Source organism: Pygocentrus nattereri, chromosome 17 (genome assembly GCF_015220715.1).
Source record: "Pygocentrus nattereri isolate fPygNat1 chromosome 17, fPygNat1.pri, whole genome shotgun sequence".
Classification (NCBI taxonomy): Eukaryota; Metazoa; Chordata; class Actinopteri; order Characiformes; family Serrasalmidae; genus Pygocentrus; species Pygocentrus nattereri.
In genome coordinates, this window is record NC_051227.1 from 23,968,629 (window position 1) to 23,983,657 (window position 15,029).

At 39.6% G+C, this 15,029-nt stretch overlaps 1 protein-coding gene across 1 annotated transcript in view; it reads right to left on the reverse strand.

Annotated features, from left to right (window-relative positions):
- The window catches only part of b3glcta (beta 3-glucosyltransferase a), a 219,188-nt gene that overhangs the window by 151,341 nt on the left and 52,818 nt on the right, over positions 1-15,029 (reverse strand). Inside the window, exon 3 of the mRNA XM_017708577.2 lies at positions 12,671-12,710. Within this exon, the coding sequence (XP_017564066.1) occupies positions 12,671-12,710 (40 nt within the window). The remainder of the gene's footprint in view (positions 1-12,670; positions 12,711-15,029) is intronic.

The following is a 15,029-nucleotide window of genomic DNA, read 5'->3' on the forward strand; positions in this document are numbered from 1 at the left end:
GACATTAAATGACCAACTTTACAGATATTTACAATCACGGAGAAAACTTAAAGTTTCTGTTAACAGGTTTTATCTAGAAGCTCAACTACTGGACTTTTTACCATTTTTTGCAGTGTAAATTTATCATTTTTGAATAAAATGCAGGATTTTTGTTACAAGTAGCATTTCTGAGTCAGGAGGAAAACAATTATATGACTCACCCTGTAAAGCCTGAAATAATAAAAGTTGTGTGTCAGGTCAGACATCATTGTTTTTCAGACCATATGTCATATGTCTTTACATATCAATATTATGCATACAGACTCAAAAAGATGTCCAACTGGACATTTAGGTCTGCAAAGCAACCTAACTACCTCACTAACCAATACTTACTGGTTTGTGTGAGTAATTCTGGTGAATCGGCTGCTTTTATGACGTAAGTTCAAAGAGCAGCACACAACCAGAACTGTGGACAAAATTTCATTATTATCATAAAATTTACTTTAAAAATAAAAATAAAAACTCAAAAACTATCGGTAAATTATTTGGCTACTTATCACTAAACCCAGCCTAGGAGTGGCCAATGCAGCAAAAATGTGACACTTCAAGGCATTTTCAAGTGTGCCTAGTCTGGGAGCAGCACAGTGTTGCCAGCAGAGCAGTGCTGTCTGGAGCAGTGCAGGGTTAACCCCTTTAAAAATCACAGCCTTATACATACTAAGGCTCATTATTCAGTAACTACAGGGACTTCAAAGCAAGAGCTATTCTTAGGTTATAGAAGTGCATAATGGCCACTTAAGGGGTTCCTTGCGCAAAGGCTCAACCAGGTACACCAAGTCAGTTCAAAACCTGAAAATTCTTAAGTCTGAGATTGGCTTTGTTGTCATGGCAACTTCAGTTATGACTGAAGTTAGGACAGAAGCTATTACAGAACAACAGTTCTTAAGTCTATAATCTTATCTCCAGATAAGAAAACGGTATAACAGAAACATCCTAAGCTGCCAAAATATCCTAAATATTTTCTTAATTTAAACCTCAAAGAGCCTTAACTTCTGTTTCACGTGAGTTTGTTGTTTTGTGCAGTGATGTGCAGCACAGCTCACTATAAGTAGCATAATGGCGCTACATTTATCTACACTGAAAAGTGCTTTGACTTGTGGGAGTTTTTAACAGCATTTAAAAGCCCCAGATGCTGCAGACACGATCTCCACCGCCCTCTCTTATTACCATTGTGTGTAGATGTTGATAAAATATTAGAGATGGTGGTGAATAATGAGGAGACAGAGCTGAACGTGTGTCTGTTCATTAGGAGGAATAACGTTAGTGCGCTCGGCTAAAGTGTGGAGGAAAGGAAACAAAGTGGAGAACGACGACTCTGATAAACAGCACGAAGCACTGAAACAATATATTTAACACTGCATGTTCAGTTGCTGGGTAACAGACATGACAGTCAGCTTCAAACAAGTTAGTTAAGATTCCCTAACTTTACTAACAAAAAGACCAAAGATAAGAATTTTCTATAACATGGTCCCTGGAGGCTAAAGCTCAAATAAAGCAAATTAAGCATAAAACTGCACAAAGTATGCTTAGAATTACACTAGTCACATTGATCGCTTGCTGTATGTCAACACAAATATAAACAACAAATAATTTTAACACCAAAATTAATACCATATGAATTCTAGACATTCAGGTTTGACGCCAATCATATTAACGTTTTGTTTTTCTTTCCACCACTTCACTTAAACTCTTAGTCTCATCTGCATGGTGCCAAAAATAACTAGGCAAAATATTTTAGTCTTGCTGAATAGGATGACAATTAAGAAGAAAAAGGATGGACTATTAATAACTGCTGTGGCATAAGTCAACAAACAATCACAGCACAAAGAAGTGTTGAAAACGACTCCCGGGCAGGTTAGTGCTCCTTTCTTTTTGCTCTCACAGACTAAAACTAAACAAATGCTACAACCTATTCTGGGTTTAATTAGAGTTTCAGATTGTATCCGACAGGAATATAATAACCGATACGTCACAACTTAGCAACTCTGCTAAGGACTTTTTTTGACGACCATCCCACCTTTCAAAAAGTGGAGATCACATGTCCCCCTCCTGCCCCCACCCCCAATTTTGCACAAGTGCATATACCAGTCTTAAAGGCACAGTAACAAAAACAGCATGTTTAATTGTAAGTGATAAAAAGAGAAATAACAAAATTTCTTGTAAAAATGAATTATGACTAGTTTTGGTACATAAAACCACACATATGTCACAAGCAGATCACAAGTAAAAAATAAATATAATAAAAATGTAGGATATGAGCCCTATTTTATCCCAAAAAAATGATATGGGCCTTTTAATGGTCTTGGCCTGTTGCAGTCCTGCAGCAGGCGTAATAAAACATCGATTTACACCTCAAATCTAGGCCAGTCTCGCAAACGCAGCGTCTGCAGTGACACTGAGGAGTCACGTTGACTCACCGAGCTGATGGCTGCTGGAACTTCTGAGCAGTTCTGGGAGAGAGTACAGCAGGACTGTGGAAATGAGGGCTCGGTCCTAAGCTGACCCACTTCAGAAGAAATGCCTTGAGTGAGTCAGCCTGCAGGCAGCATTTTAAAGCATACCGCTCTCAGAGAATAAACGGATTTTATGCTCTGAACAGCAAGAGCAGAGAGCCTAAATCCTTTAATTGATGGGACTTTTATTGTATGAGCTCTGTAGCTGGTCTATCAGTTCAACACAGTGAAGGGCATCTCCGGGTAAAAAGGCAACAACTGATGTTCAACGCAGTCCTTTTTATGTTACAATTACAACGTAATAAGACCATCAACATTCCTTCAAAGCCATTATAAAAAAGTAATATTTAAGTAAGTCCGGAGTTTAAATGTTTTGTTCAGTAGCTGTGGAAGAAGATAAGAATACAGGATGACTAAGAACTGTGAAGAGTTCCGTAGATTCTCTGTAGATATAAAATAAGAGTCCGTGGACAAGAACAAATGTGTGAAAGGAATGTTAGAGAATAATATTAGCACCTCTTCTTAGGAATAATGTACACTGGATCAGAACATACTTTGATCAGTTATCAGCTGTTATTTGGTAGATCCACACTTCTTCCTAATAAGGTTAATTTAGCTCTTCTGGTCACACAATATACAGTTGTATGGAGAAGTGTGAACACCGCCAGTCAAATTATATATTTTGCTGATTTCCTATATGAAAATACGTGAACACATCCTTTATAGCGAAAACAAAATTTTTATATAAAATTACATTTTTTAAAAAGAAAAAATAAATTTTTTTCTGCACACAATTTGTATACACTATATTGCCAAAAGTATTCGCTCATCTGCCTTCAAACACTTGAGTGGCATCCCATTCTTAATACATAGGGTCAACCCACCCTTTGTTCTTCTGGCAACCAATAAATCCAGACTCAGAAGTGTGATTTGTCGCTCCAGAGAACACGTCTCCACTGCTGTAGAGTCCAGTGGCGGCACTTTACACCACTGCATTCGATGCTTTGCGTTGTGCTTGGTGCTGTAAGGCTTGGATGCAGCTGCTCGGTCATGGAAACCCATTCCATGAAGCTCTTTACGCTGTTCTTGAGCTAACCTGAAGGCCACAAGAAGTTTAGAGTCTGTAGCGATTGACTCTACAGAAAGTTGGTGACCTCTGCACGCTATGCCCCTCAGCATCCGCTGATCCCACTCTGTCATTTTACATGGTGACCACTTCATGGCTGAGTTGCTGTCGTTCCCAATTGCTTCCATTTTGTTATAATACCACTGACAGTTGACTGTGGAATATTTAGTAGTGAGGAAATTTCACGACTGGACTTGTTGCACAGGTGGCGTCCGATCACGGTACCAGACTGGAATTCACTGATCTCCTGAGAGAGACTCATTCTTTCACTAATGTCTGTAGAAGCAGTCTGCAGGCCTAGGTGCTTGGTTTTATACATCTGTGGCCATGGAAGTGATTGAAACACCTGAATTCAATTGTTTGGATGGATGGATGAATGAATACTTTTGGCAATGTATTGTATTTTATGTCTGCACAGGTCACATGTTTTCCTTGAACTAAACATACACAAAGCTCCCCTCTGGTGGAGCACAGAGTTCACACATCTCAAGATTCTTAAATGTGAGGAAGTACATGCAGAAGTGTGGGCACTCCTTGTCATTACATTTGTCTCCTGGTCATGACAAAAGGACATTTTGTTAACTTCCTAAGCAAAAATAAGTTAGCCTACTCTACAGACAAAGTTCTGCACATCTTAAATGCATAAATTGCATTTAATACAAATACAACATATTGTTTATGTGCTGAATTTAAAGTAAAAAAAATAAAAACAAATTGTGAACTGTGTAAAAATGATGGCTCTCTGTTATTCTTAAGTTACAGAAGTGAGTAATGGCCATTTATAGCACAATAGCACAACCAGGTACAGTGCCCTCCATAATTATTGGCACCCCTGGTTAAGATGTGTCAAAAGCCTTAAAATAAATTCAGTTTTTATTGTGGAAACATACTGTCACACTGAAAATTGTAGAAAAATGTAACCTTTAACTCAAGTAGAGTTTTAGGGGGAAAATAAAATCCCTGACTAAGAAATAATTTTTCTTCATAAAATCACCTGTTCCACAATTATTGGCACCCCTAACAATTCTTAGGAAATAAATGTAATTAAAGAATTTCTGTCACTTCTACAGTAGTTTACGAAGTTAATCAAAGTATGTAGGAACATTTAATTAGCAATTCACAACTTCCTGTTTCCCTGGGGTATAATTATGACGTGACACAGAGGCCATTTCTCTTCAACATGGGAAAGACAAAGGAACATAGCATTCAAGTAAGGCAGATGTGTGTTGACCTTCACAGGTCAGGCAATGGCTACAAGAAAATAGCCACTCACCTACACCTGTCCGTATCTACTGTCAGAGGAATTATTAAGAAGTTTAAAACAACTGGAACAGTGGTAAACAAGTCTGGACGAGGACGCAAGTTTATTTTGCCACCACGCACAGTGAGGAGGATGATAAGAGAAATAAAAAGTTCTCCAAAGCTCACTGTTACGGAACTGCAACAAATGGTAGCATCTTGGGGTCACGAAGTCTCCAAAACAACCATCAGACGCTATCTACACGCCAACAAGCTGTTTGGGAGGCATGCACGGAAAAAACCTTTTCTCACTCACAATCATAAACGTAAACGTTTGGAGTTTGCTAAGGAGTACTGGGACTTCAACTGGGACCGTGTGCTTTGGTCAGATGAAACAAAGATAGAGCTTTTTGGCAACAAATGCTGTAAGTGGGTCTGGCGTAACACAAGAGCTGAGTATGCAGAAAAGCACCTCATGCCCACTGTGAAATACGGGGGAGGATCAGTGATGCTGTGGGCCTGCTTTTCTTCCAAAGGCCCAGGGAACCTTGTTAGGGTGCATGGCATCATGAATGCTTTGAAATACCAGGACATTTTAAAACAAAATCTGGTGGCTTCTGCCCGAAAGCTGAAGATGGGTCGTCACTGGGTCTTTCAGCAAGATAATGACCCTAAACGTATGGCAAGATCTACACAGAAATGGTTGACCACACACAGAATCAAGCTCCTCCCATGGCCATCTCAGTCCCCAGACCTTAACCCCATTGAAAACCTGTGGGGTGAGCTGAAGAGGAGAGTGCAGAGGAGAGGACCCAGGTCGCTGGATGATTTAGAGAGATTGTGCAAAGAGGAATGGTCGAAGATACCTCTTTCTGTGTTCTCCCATCTTGTGAAACATTATAGGAGAAGATTAGGTGCTGTTTTGTTGGCAAAGGGGGGTTGTACAAAGTATTAACATCAGGGGTGCTAATAATTGTGGCACACATTATTTGATGTTAAACAATTATTTCTTAATGTGGGATTTTTTTCCTACTGAATAAATGCACTTGAGATAAAGGTTGGATTTTGCTCTTTTTTCCATCGTGGTCCTATATTATTTTAAAAAACCCTCAATTTATTAGAAGCTAAAGAACACATCTTAACCAGGGGTGCCAATAATTATGGAGGGCACTGTATATCTAGTCAGTCTACAGGACCAAAATCTGGAGGCTAAAGTTTCCCTACAGCAACTCAAACATAAAATTGCACAAAGTATGCTTATAATTACACTAGTCACAGTGAGCTCATGCAGTATGTCAACACATATATAAAACAACAAAAACAAATCATTTTATTAACACTGATTACACATATCACAACAGCAAGTTTTTTTTTCTTTCCACCATGTCACTCAAGTTCTTCATCTCATGTGAATGGTGCTAAAAATAACTGAGCAATTAATCCCAATCATGATAAAGATGATAATTGAGAAGAAAAAGGATGGACTATTAATAACTGGCATAAGTTAACAAACAATCACAGCACAATAAGGAAGTGTTGAAAATGACTCCAGGGCAGGTTAGTGCTTCTTTCCTTTTGCTGTTACAGACTAAAACTGAACCAAGCAACAATCTACTCTGGGTTTAATTAGAGGTTTAATTTGTAACTGACAGGAATATAATAACTGATATGCAACAACTATTTAGCTACTTAGGTGAATGCTTTTTTGGAGAAACACCCCACCATCCAAAGAATTCTCATGTAAATGTCAAAAAGTAGAGATCACATGTCCCCCTCATGCCTATTTGCACTGGGCTGCAACAAAGGATTATTTTAATAATCGACTATTTGGGCCTTTATTGGCTTTACTTGATTGAATAAATGGGGAATGAAAACCTGCAGATATTCGTTGGGCAATAACATTTAATTTCACAAAATAAAAATACACTGATTATTCTTCCTTTATTAAACACCTAACTTATCTTCTTATTAAATAAATTGAATATCTTCTGTATGGATGATAACATGTGGTTAATAATATGCAATGAAATTTTATATGAGAGATCACACTAACAGTCCATCATCACCCGTATCAGGTACAGACCTAAAACAGCTCATCAATCAGGGAAACGGCAATAATGTTTTATATTAATGCACAATAATAAGAAAAATGGAGTTTAGCAAAATGCCAGTGAACTAAATATTGCTTTCGTGTGAACGGGAAATAAAAGGTATGAAACTGTTACTGGGGCAGTACCCCTCTTGTCTCTGGGGTGGTACCCTCAGGGGTATATCTCAGTACCTTTAGTCAGGGAACGTAACTGTAGCATAATCCATTGAAATGATATTTTCTAAGTTGTACTGACTCCGCACACCCCGTCTCATCTCCAGGCTTTTTATTTTACTGTTCTGTTTTATAACATTAGATTATGAAAAAGGTACAAATATGCACTTTTCACCTGGAAAGACTTATTAAAGGCTCATAATTAAACCATAAAACCACTGCTGTACCTTTGAGGGAACATTTACAATGGCTGTAGCTTTGATGAGCAAAAAAGGTACTGGTACAGCACCTTTATTTCTGACAGTGCATCAGTTTCAAAACACAGCGTATACTCTATCACACTCATGCCTGGTTGCATGGCCCGCTCAGCTGGGTTTTAGATATACAGGAAACATCTTTTTAAATGACGTTAAAGTGGGTTGTGTGCAATGCTGTGCCATTTCCCTCTTTCAATCATGTGAATAGGAAGAGCAAACATCCTAAAGCCAGCTATTCAAAAAATTACACACTACAATGGCAATTAGCTGTTGTGGCCCTAATTTGCATATCAAAAATCACAGAAAAACATCGGAATGGAATTGAATGATACTCAAAATTACACTGATTGCATTGGGAGGTGAAAAAAAAAAAAATCCACAATTCCACTATATTTCAAACAACTGAGGCCATACAATCATCTCACTAAGCTGCTCACGCTGAGCAACTTATTTTCCAGTGGTTTGATGAATGAGACCCATTACACTTCCTCAGACAACATCTTGATGAAGCTGATTAATTGCTTTTCTTTACTGTTTTCTCCAAGTGAAGAGTTTCAAAGCCTGATGATCACTTTCAATCAAGCCGAAGACCATTTCAAAACAAACTCCAACAGGCTCTTCTCATTTATGAAGCAGAGTTTCGCATTCATACATAATTAAAAACACCAACTACACTCTGACAAACTGTTTATCTGCTTTCATCTTTCTAAAATGTCTCTCTCGTTCCTATCTTCTGGTGCTTCCCATCTCCTCCCTCTCCCCCCCTCCGCCTCTTTGAATTACACTTCCCTGCATGTAATGGCTTTATGTTATGGAGGAAAATAATAAAATGTGTTGAAGCACAGCCCTTATGAGCTGCTCTCTCCACTACACGTTACACTAGATTAGCTTCATTTGCGGTGCTAGAACAAAAATCCACAACCCATGGCTTTACAGCACACAAAGGCCTCAATTATCAATGCTGTCCAAAACCGAGCCTATATTACTCACTGAGAGGAAGGCATTTTCTGCAAAACTGCTTTATCCACCTACATGAAAGCGATGCATATTGATTGTTAGCTGAGATGATGACGGAAAACCTGTTCACACAAATGATATTACTGTTATATAAGCAGGCTGCAACTAGAATTATTTTGCAATAGTGAGACACTGAACTCATTTATTTACGTCATTGGTGAAAACTTTAAGTACAAGTTATTCATTTTTCAGGAGACATTTGAGAGGAGATTAGATACAAGATAACACGCCTGCATAAGATGGGAGAATGTTTAAAAAAAAGATATATATATATATATATATATATATATATATATATAAGATAAAAACAAGAATTCCCAGAACTTGAGCTCAAAAAATTCAGCAACCACCTGAAGGACCTCAGACCACCTGAAGGACCACTTGAAGGACATCAGAATCACTAGAACCATCATCAAGAGCATCACCATTAAAGGTTTTATCTTTGAAAGAGGAGAAAATCAAGCTTGTCTCGATTCAGACCTGAAAAAAAATCCTCAGGTGTTTGTCCATCTTTCCACTGCGAGATGACAACAACAGTATGAGTCTGAAAGGATGTGTAGCTGTCAAGAAGCCATTCCTCAGCAAAATAAACAGAAAAAATATGAAAATCTGGAATGGGGAAGAAAAAAAAAAAACAAACAAAACAAAAAAAAACACAATGAAAGGACCACTCCAGACCTCAATATCACTGAATGTGTTTGAATTATCTGGACCACGAGAAACAGAAAATGCAACCAGCTTCTGAACTTTGGTGGCGTGGAAAAATATCCCTGCAGATTTCTTGAAAAACTGAAAGCAAGGTTTCTGAAAAAACAGAACAAAAGCTGTAATAAAGCCAAAGAGGCATGCAAAAGTTTGAGCACCCTAGTCAAAATTTCTTTTGCTGTGAATAGTTAAGTGAGCAGAAGATGAATTGATTTCCAAAGGCATAATGTTACAGATGAAACATTCTTTTAAACATATACATACATATACACACACACACACACACACACACACACACACACACACACACACACACACACATATATATATTTAGAATGGATTTTAGAAAAAGGAAAGGAACACCCCAACAAATTTGACCTCTCAGATAACTTTTATCAAGGTCCCCGACATCAAGGAGCTTGTTAGGGCCATGTTCACAGTTAGGGCTTGTTCACAGACACCATTAGGAAAGGCCAGGTGATGCTCATAAGACTGCTAGAAAGGGAAATCAAAACCCCCATTTGACTGCAAAAGACCTCCAGGGAGATTTAGCAGACACAAGACCATCAGGAAGGTGGTGCACTGTTATACGGTGCAGAGATACCTCAGAAGAAACCCTTTCCTGCACTTTCACCACAAAATTCAGCATCAGAAGTTTGCAAACCAATGCCTACCCATGCCCGATGCATCTTTGAAACCTGTAAACTGATAAAGTTAAAACAGAACTTTTGACCACAATAAGCAAAGGTATGTTTGGAGAAATAAAAGGTTCAGAATTTCATAAAAAGAACACCTTCCCAACCGTTAAGCACGGAGGCTGTTAAGCTTTGAGCTTGTGTTGCAGTGAGTGGCACAGGGAATATTTCACGGGTAGAGGGAAGAATGGATTTAGTTAAATTCTGGCAAATTCTGAAGGCAAACGTCACACTGTCTATAAAAAGCTGAAGATGAAAAGAGGATGGCTTCTACAATAGGATAAATGATCCTAAACACATCTCGTCGAGGGTTATGTCATGGCCCTCACAGTCCACCTGTCTAAACGTCATTGAAAATCTGTGAATAGACCTCAAAAGAGTAGTGCATGTAAGACAATCCAACAGCCTCACAGAACTAGAAGCCTTTTGCAAAGAAATTATGGGCGATAATCCTTCAAATAAGTAGTGAAAGACTTAGCTGGCTACAAAAAGAATTGACATGCCTGACGCCTGCCAAAGAGACCTACAATGCAGGGTGCCCAAACTTTTGTTTTGAGCCTTTTTCCTTTATTATTATTCAGAAACTAGAAATGATGTAAATAAAAAAGAAACCTTGCTTAAAATATTAAAGAAATGTCATCTTTAACTTTGTTACAAATTTTGACAGGGGTGCCCAAACATTTGCAAGCCACTGTATATTGCTGAGTTGTTGAGGCTTATGTGTAATTTTCTGTTAAATATATATTTCTGCTTTTCTTCCTGATGCTACAAAATGAATGAGTTTCACCTAAAGGCAGTTTTGACTGGAATTTAAATAAACGAAGGGAGCTATCGGACTTTTTTGTAGTAACATTTATAAAATGTTACAACTGGGACTAGATGCATCTGGATTAACTCAAAAGAAAGATAAAACTTTTATTTCTGCCATAAAATTAATAAAATGCAGACATTTTAGTATGGTAATCTCATTTTGCCTACACACTCTGCTCTTCTGGAGTACAATAAACATGTCATCAAATAGCCACTTGAAGTATTCATCAAATTCAAACATCTGTCCAGTGGTGATGCCTTTTTTCAAGCAAATATCTGCTGATATGGATATGCATCCCTAGTTAAAATATTACATATGTGATACTTTTCCCACTTTTTATAAAACCATACACTTCTGTGGAGAAATGTGCGTTTATGAAGCTAAATGCCACCTCATAACCAAGCACACAATTACCAGCTCTGCAAACCAGACTCTTAAGGCTTGGCTTTAGTTTTGAGAGAATCCGTTCTAAATTGATTTAAGGTAACAGTGTAGTCTGAGTCAGTTTTCTACTGCACTGGACTGCTAGATACTGCTGTGATGTGTGTGTAGTGTTGTGTTGGTATGAGCTGGTCAGAGGAATGCTGCTGGAGTTTTTAAACACCTCAGTATCTCTGCAGTGCTGAAAATGATCCACCACCCAAATAACACCTGCTCTGCGTGGTCATATCGACCAGTGTTGCTTAGCACCAGTCTCACAGTTCACCTGCACTGCATTCTTTCATGTCCTCCTTGAAGGTGCATTAGAGCAGAAAAAAAACACAAAACTGTGCAGTACAGCCAGCATAAAGCAGACAAGAGAGACGTAGATCTTGCTAACTATCCCACTCATGCATATCATTGCAGTCATATTAAAACCTCTTAATATATTTTATCTGGTTTTCTTTGTTGTTTTATACCATTTGAAAACAGAAGATGCTCTTTATATTCTGCAAACATTTCATGATGACATTTCATGAGTCTAAATACCAATACAATTTCTTTACATTAGCATACACCCTTAACAAATATGGTTCTTCAAGGGCTCAAAAAACCCTTTGTGTGATAAAAGGGTTCTTCAGATTGATTGGAAATGTGCTGTAAAAAGGTTTTTTTTTGGATAAGGGGTCGAGCCAAAAACCGTTCTTGTATAGTTACTATGTCAATCTTGTTACCATGAAAGAACCCTTTTTGGTGCGATACAAAATCCTCTTTAAAAAGGTTCTATGTGGAGCCATCAACAGTACATTCTCCATCAAAGTGAAGAATTCTTGAACTCTTTCATGATGCAAAGAACCCTTTAATCATGCAAAAGGACTCTGAGTGTTCATGGTTCTGTACGGAGCCATTTTAGCAAAGAACTCTTGAACAACCTTCTTTAAGTGACATTTTTTCATCACCTATAAACTTTTCCTAAACACCTATAAACCAATTTGGAGGTCCACCTCCGCTTCCACCATTTCTTCTGAAATCAAGGGTATTAATAGGAGGGTCTGCCCCCTTTCTGCTACAATAACAGCTTTTAATCTTCTGGGCGGGCTTTACACTAGATGTTGGAAAATTGCTGTAGGATTTGATTGCATTGGGCCACAACAGCATCAATGAGGTCAAGTTCTGATGTCGGATGATCAGTTCTGAATCACACCAACTCATCCCAAAGGTACTGGATGGATGTCCACCACTCCAGAGAACGCAGCTCCAATGCTCCACAGCCAATTAATGCAATTAATGCCTTCATAAATCACAAGAAAAAGCTATTTTTGAAGATTTCTGGAGAAAATGTGTGTAGGCAAGCGAAAGCTAGACAATAACAGGTAATGCACACAGAAGAACGTTGAAGAAGTCAAGAGTGAGGAGATGGTATGCGTTGTTGTATTTATGGTAGGATACTGAGATATTATATAAAGACACCTTCAGATGTTTTGTTTTGTTTTTTTTATAATGAACAATTTTATAACTCCTTTCACTGCCATCACATTGTGATGCAATATTTTGGCCACCCTAGTTCAAAGGGAATTTTTGAATCGTGCACAGAAGCAAATTCTGTTGATGCCATTGAATCTACAAAAACAGCTTTGATACTCACGGAGTTGACTTTCATGAGGAAGTTTGTCAGCTTCTTGGACCTGAGGAGAAAGAAAAGAGGGGAGAGAAAACTGGCATTACTGGCTTAGCACAGTGTGCAGAAAGGACCACGAAGTAAACAAAATATCCCACTCAGAAACCCTGCACACACCATCTCTGTTGACAAGCATATCCCACACACTATTAAATGAAAGAGCTGCCTAATGACCAAAAGAGACTGTGGAAAAGCTACAAAAAAAAAAAGAAAAAGAAGAAGAAGAGACACTGCGTACACTCATGGGAACATTCAGAGCTGTCGTCTGTAAACAAATTAAGAATCCCCAATATGGAAGTCTTTTCTCTCTGCATATGTTTGTCATTCAATTACATTTCTAAAATGCTAGTAAGTGCAGAGAGGATTCTCCAGCTTGTTTGGCTTAATAAGCTGTGATTTACCATGTCATTAGTTCGGCTAATTGTGGGGTTTTAGAGCCTGGAGCTGCAGCCACCTCAGCCTGGAATGCATCCCTCATTTAGGGAGTCAGGTCCTTTATTCCCCCACAAGAACTATCGCCATTGGCAGCCGACTGGGGTGGAAAGAGTAAATCAATCACAACTCAGGTTTCTGCTGCAAAACTCGGAAGGCACCATCTCCTTCGGTGCCCCAAGTTTTGAGCCCTTAGGGAAGGGAGTCGAGATCTGAAAAGATCCCAGAGGTGCTCTTCGCTCCCCTCCTTGTATCGTGTAGTGTTAGTGAAGAATGAGGAGCGCAGAATAAGAGGGGGCTTTGATTTATGACTACCTCTCTGCTAACAATTACTGTGCTGCCCCAGCTCTGAGCAAGCCCTTGGAGAGAACAATTTAAACAAGTCATATATCCACATACAGGGTCAGACATGGCACGTCATTACAGCTCTGGAGTGGGCGAAGCTGAATCACCGTCGGTGAGGTCATGAATCCAAGATGTTAGCATGCCAGGCCTGCTGCAGCCTTGAGGAGGGAGAGGGAGAGGGAGAGGGAGAGGGAGAGAGAGAGAGAGAGAGAGAGAGAGCGCGAGTGTGAGAGAGCGAGAGAGCGAGTGTGAGAGAGCGAGTGTGAGAGAGCGAGAGAGCGAGTGTGAGAGAGCGAGAGAGCGAGTGTGAGAGAGCGAGAGAGCGAGTGTGTGTGTGTGTGTGTGTGTGTGAGAGCGAGAGTGTGAGAGAGCGAGAGAGTGTGAGAGTGTGAGAGAGCGAGAGAGAGAGTGTGAGAGAGCGAGAGAGAGTGTGTGTGAGTGTGAGAGAGAGTGTGAGAGAGAGAGAGAGAGAGAGAGAGAGAGAGAGAGAGAGAGAGAGAGAGAGAGAGTGTGAGAGAGAGAGAGAGAGAGAGAGAGAGAGAGAGAGAGTGTGAGAGAGAGAGAGAGAGTGTGAGAGAGAGTGTGAGAGAGAGAGAGAGAGAGAGAGAGAGAGAGAGAGAGAGAGAGAGAGAGAGAGAGAGAGAGAGAGAGAGAGAGTGTGTGTGTGTGTGTGTGTGTGTGAGTGAGTGAGTGAGTGAGTGAGTGAGTGAGTGAGTGAGAGAGAGATCTATATCTCTCCCTCTATTGATGCCCATGAGAGACCTGTGAATCCCAAAAAAGGCAGGAACATACAGGATCTTCCGACTCAAGTCATTGCCTCAGTTGTTTCGCTGCTAGCTGATGGCATTCAGATCCCTGCGCAACACTTTCCACTTGCGTGGGGTATTTTTTTCAGATTCTTCTATTTATGACATCATTAGACGAGGAACCTGTCATGAATTTGTTTGAGGATAACAGGAAGCAACGCAAGAGTGAGGAAGGCAGTGCCCCCGACTAATCTTCCACATTCCGTGCGACTAGAATTTCACTAAGTGTTGTCACATTTTTTTGATCTGATCGGAATGAGAGGCAAATTTATGCATGGGCCTAGGAGACCACATCAGACCTGATTTGATTCAGTGCCAAGGGTGGATAGCAGGCATTGACTTAATTAGGCTCACTAGCTTAAGTGAAGCCCATGGGTTTCTTTCCTCATCTTCACATATGCTCACAGATGCCAAGACAGAGCCAGAGAATAGGCCACCACAAGAACAGCAGTCTGAATGTTATTCAAATGTGGAACAAAATAACTCTGGTGTGTATACCCATGGCATGCATCATCACTTTGTTGCTCATGCAATGGATGGACACTACCCATTAATCTTCAGGGCATCATAACGTTCTCCAGGTTCTCTCTGTTCAAAAAAGGCTTGTCGGCAGCTGCCTGTTGCCGGCCTACCTTGTATCTACACTTCTGGCTGTTTCATTAGATATACCAACTACAAACACTTTGTAGGCTTACAATTGCTGGTTGTAGTCCATCTGTTGCTGCACAAATTGTCAGCCCAAC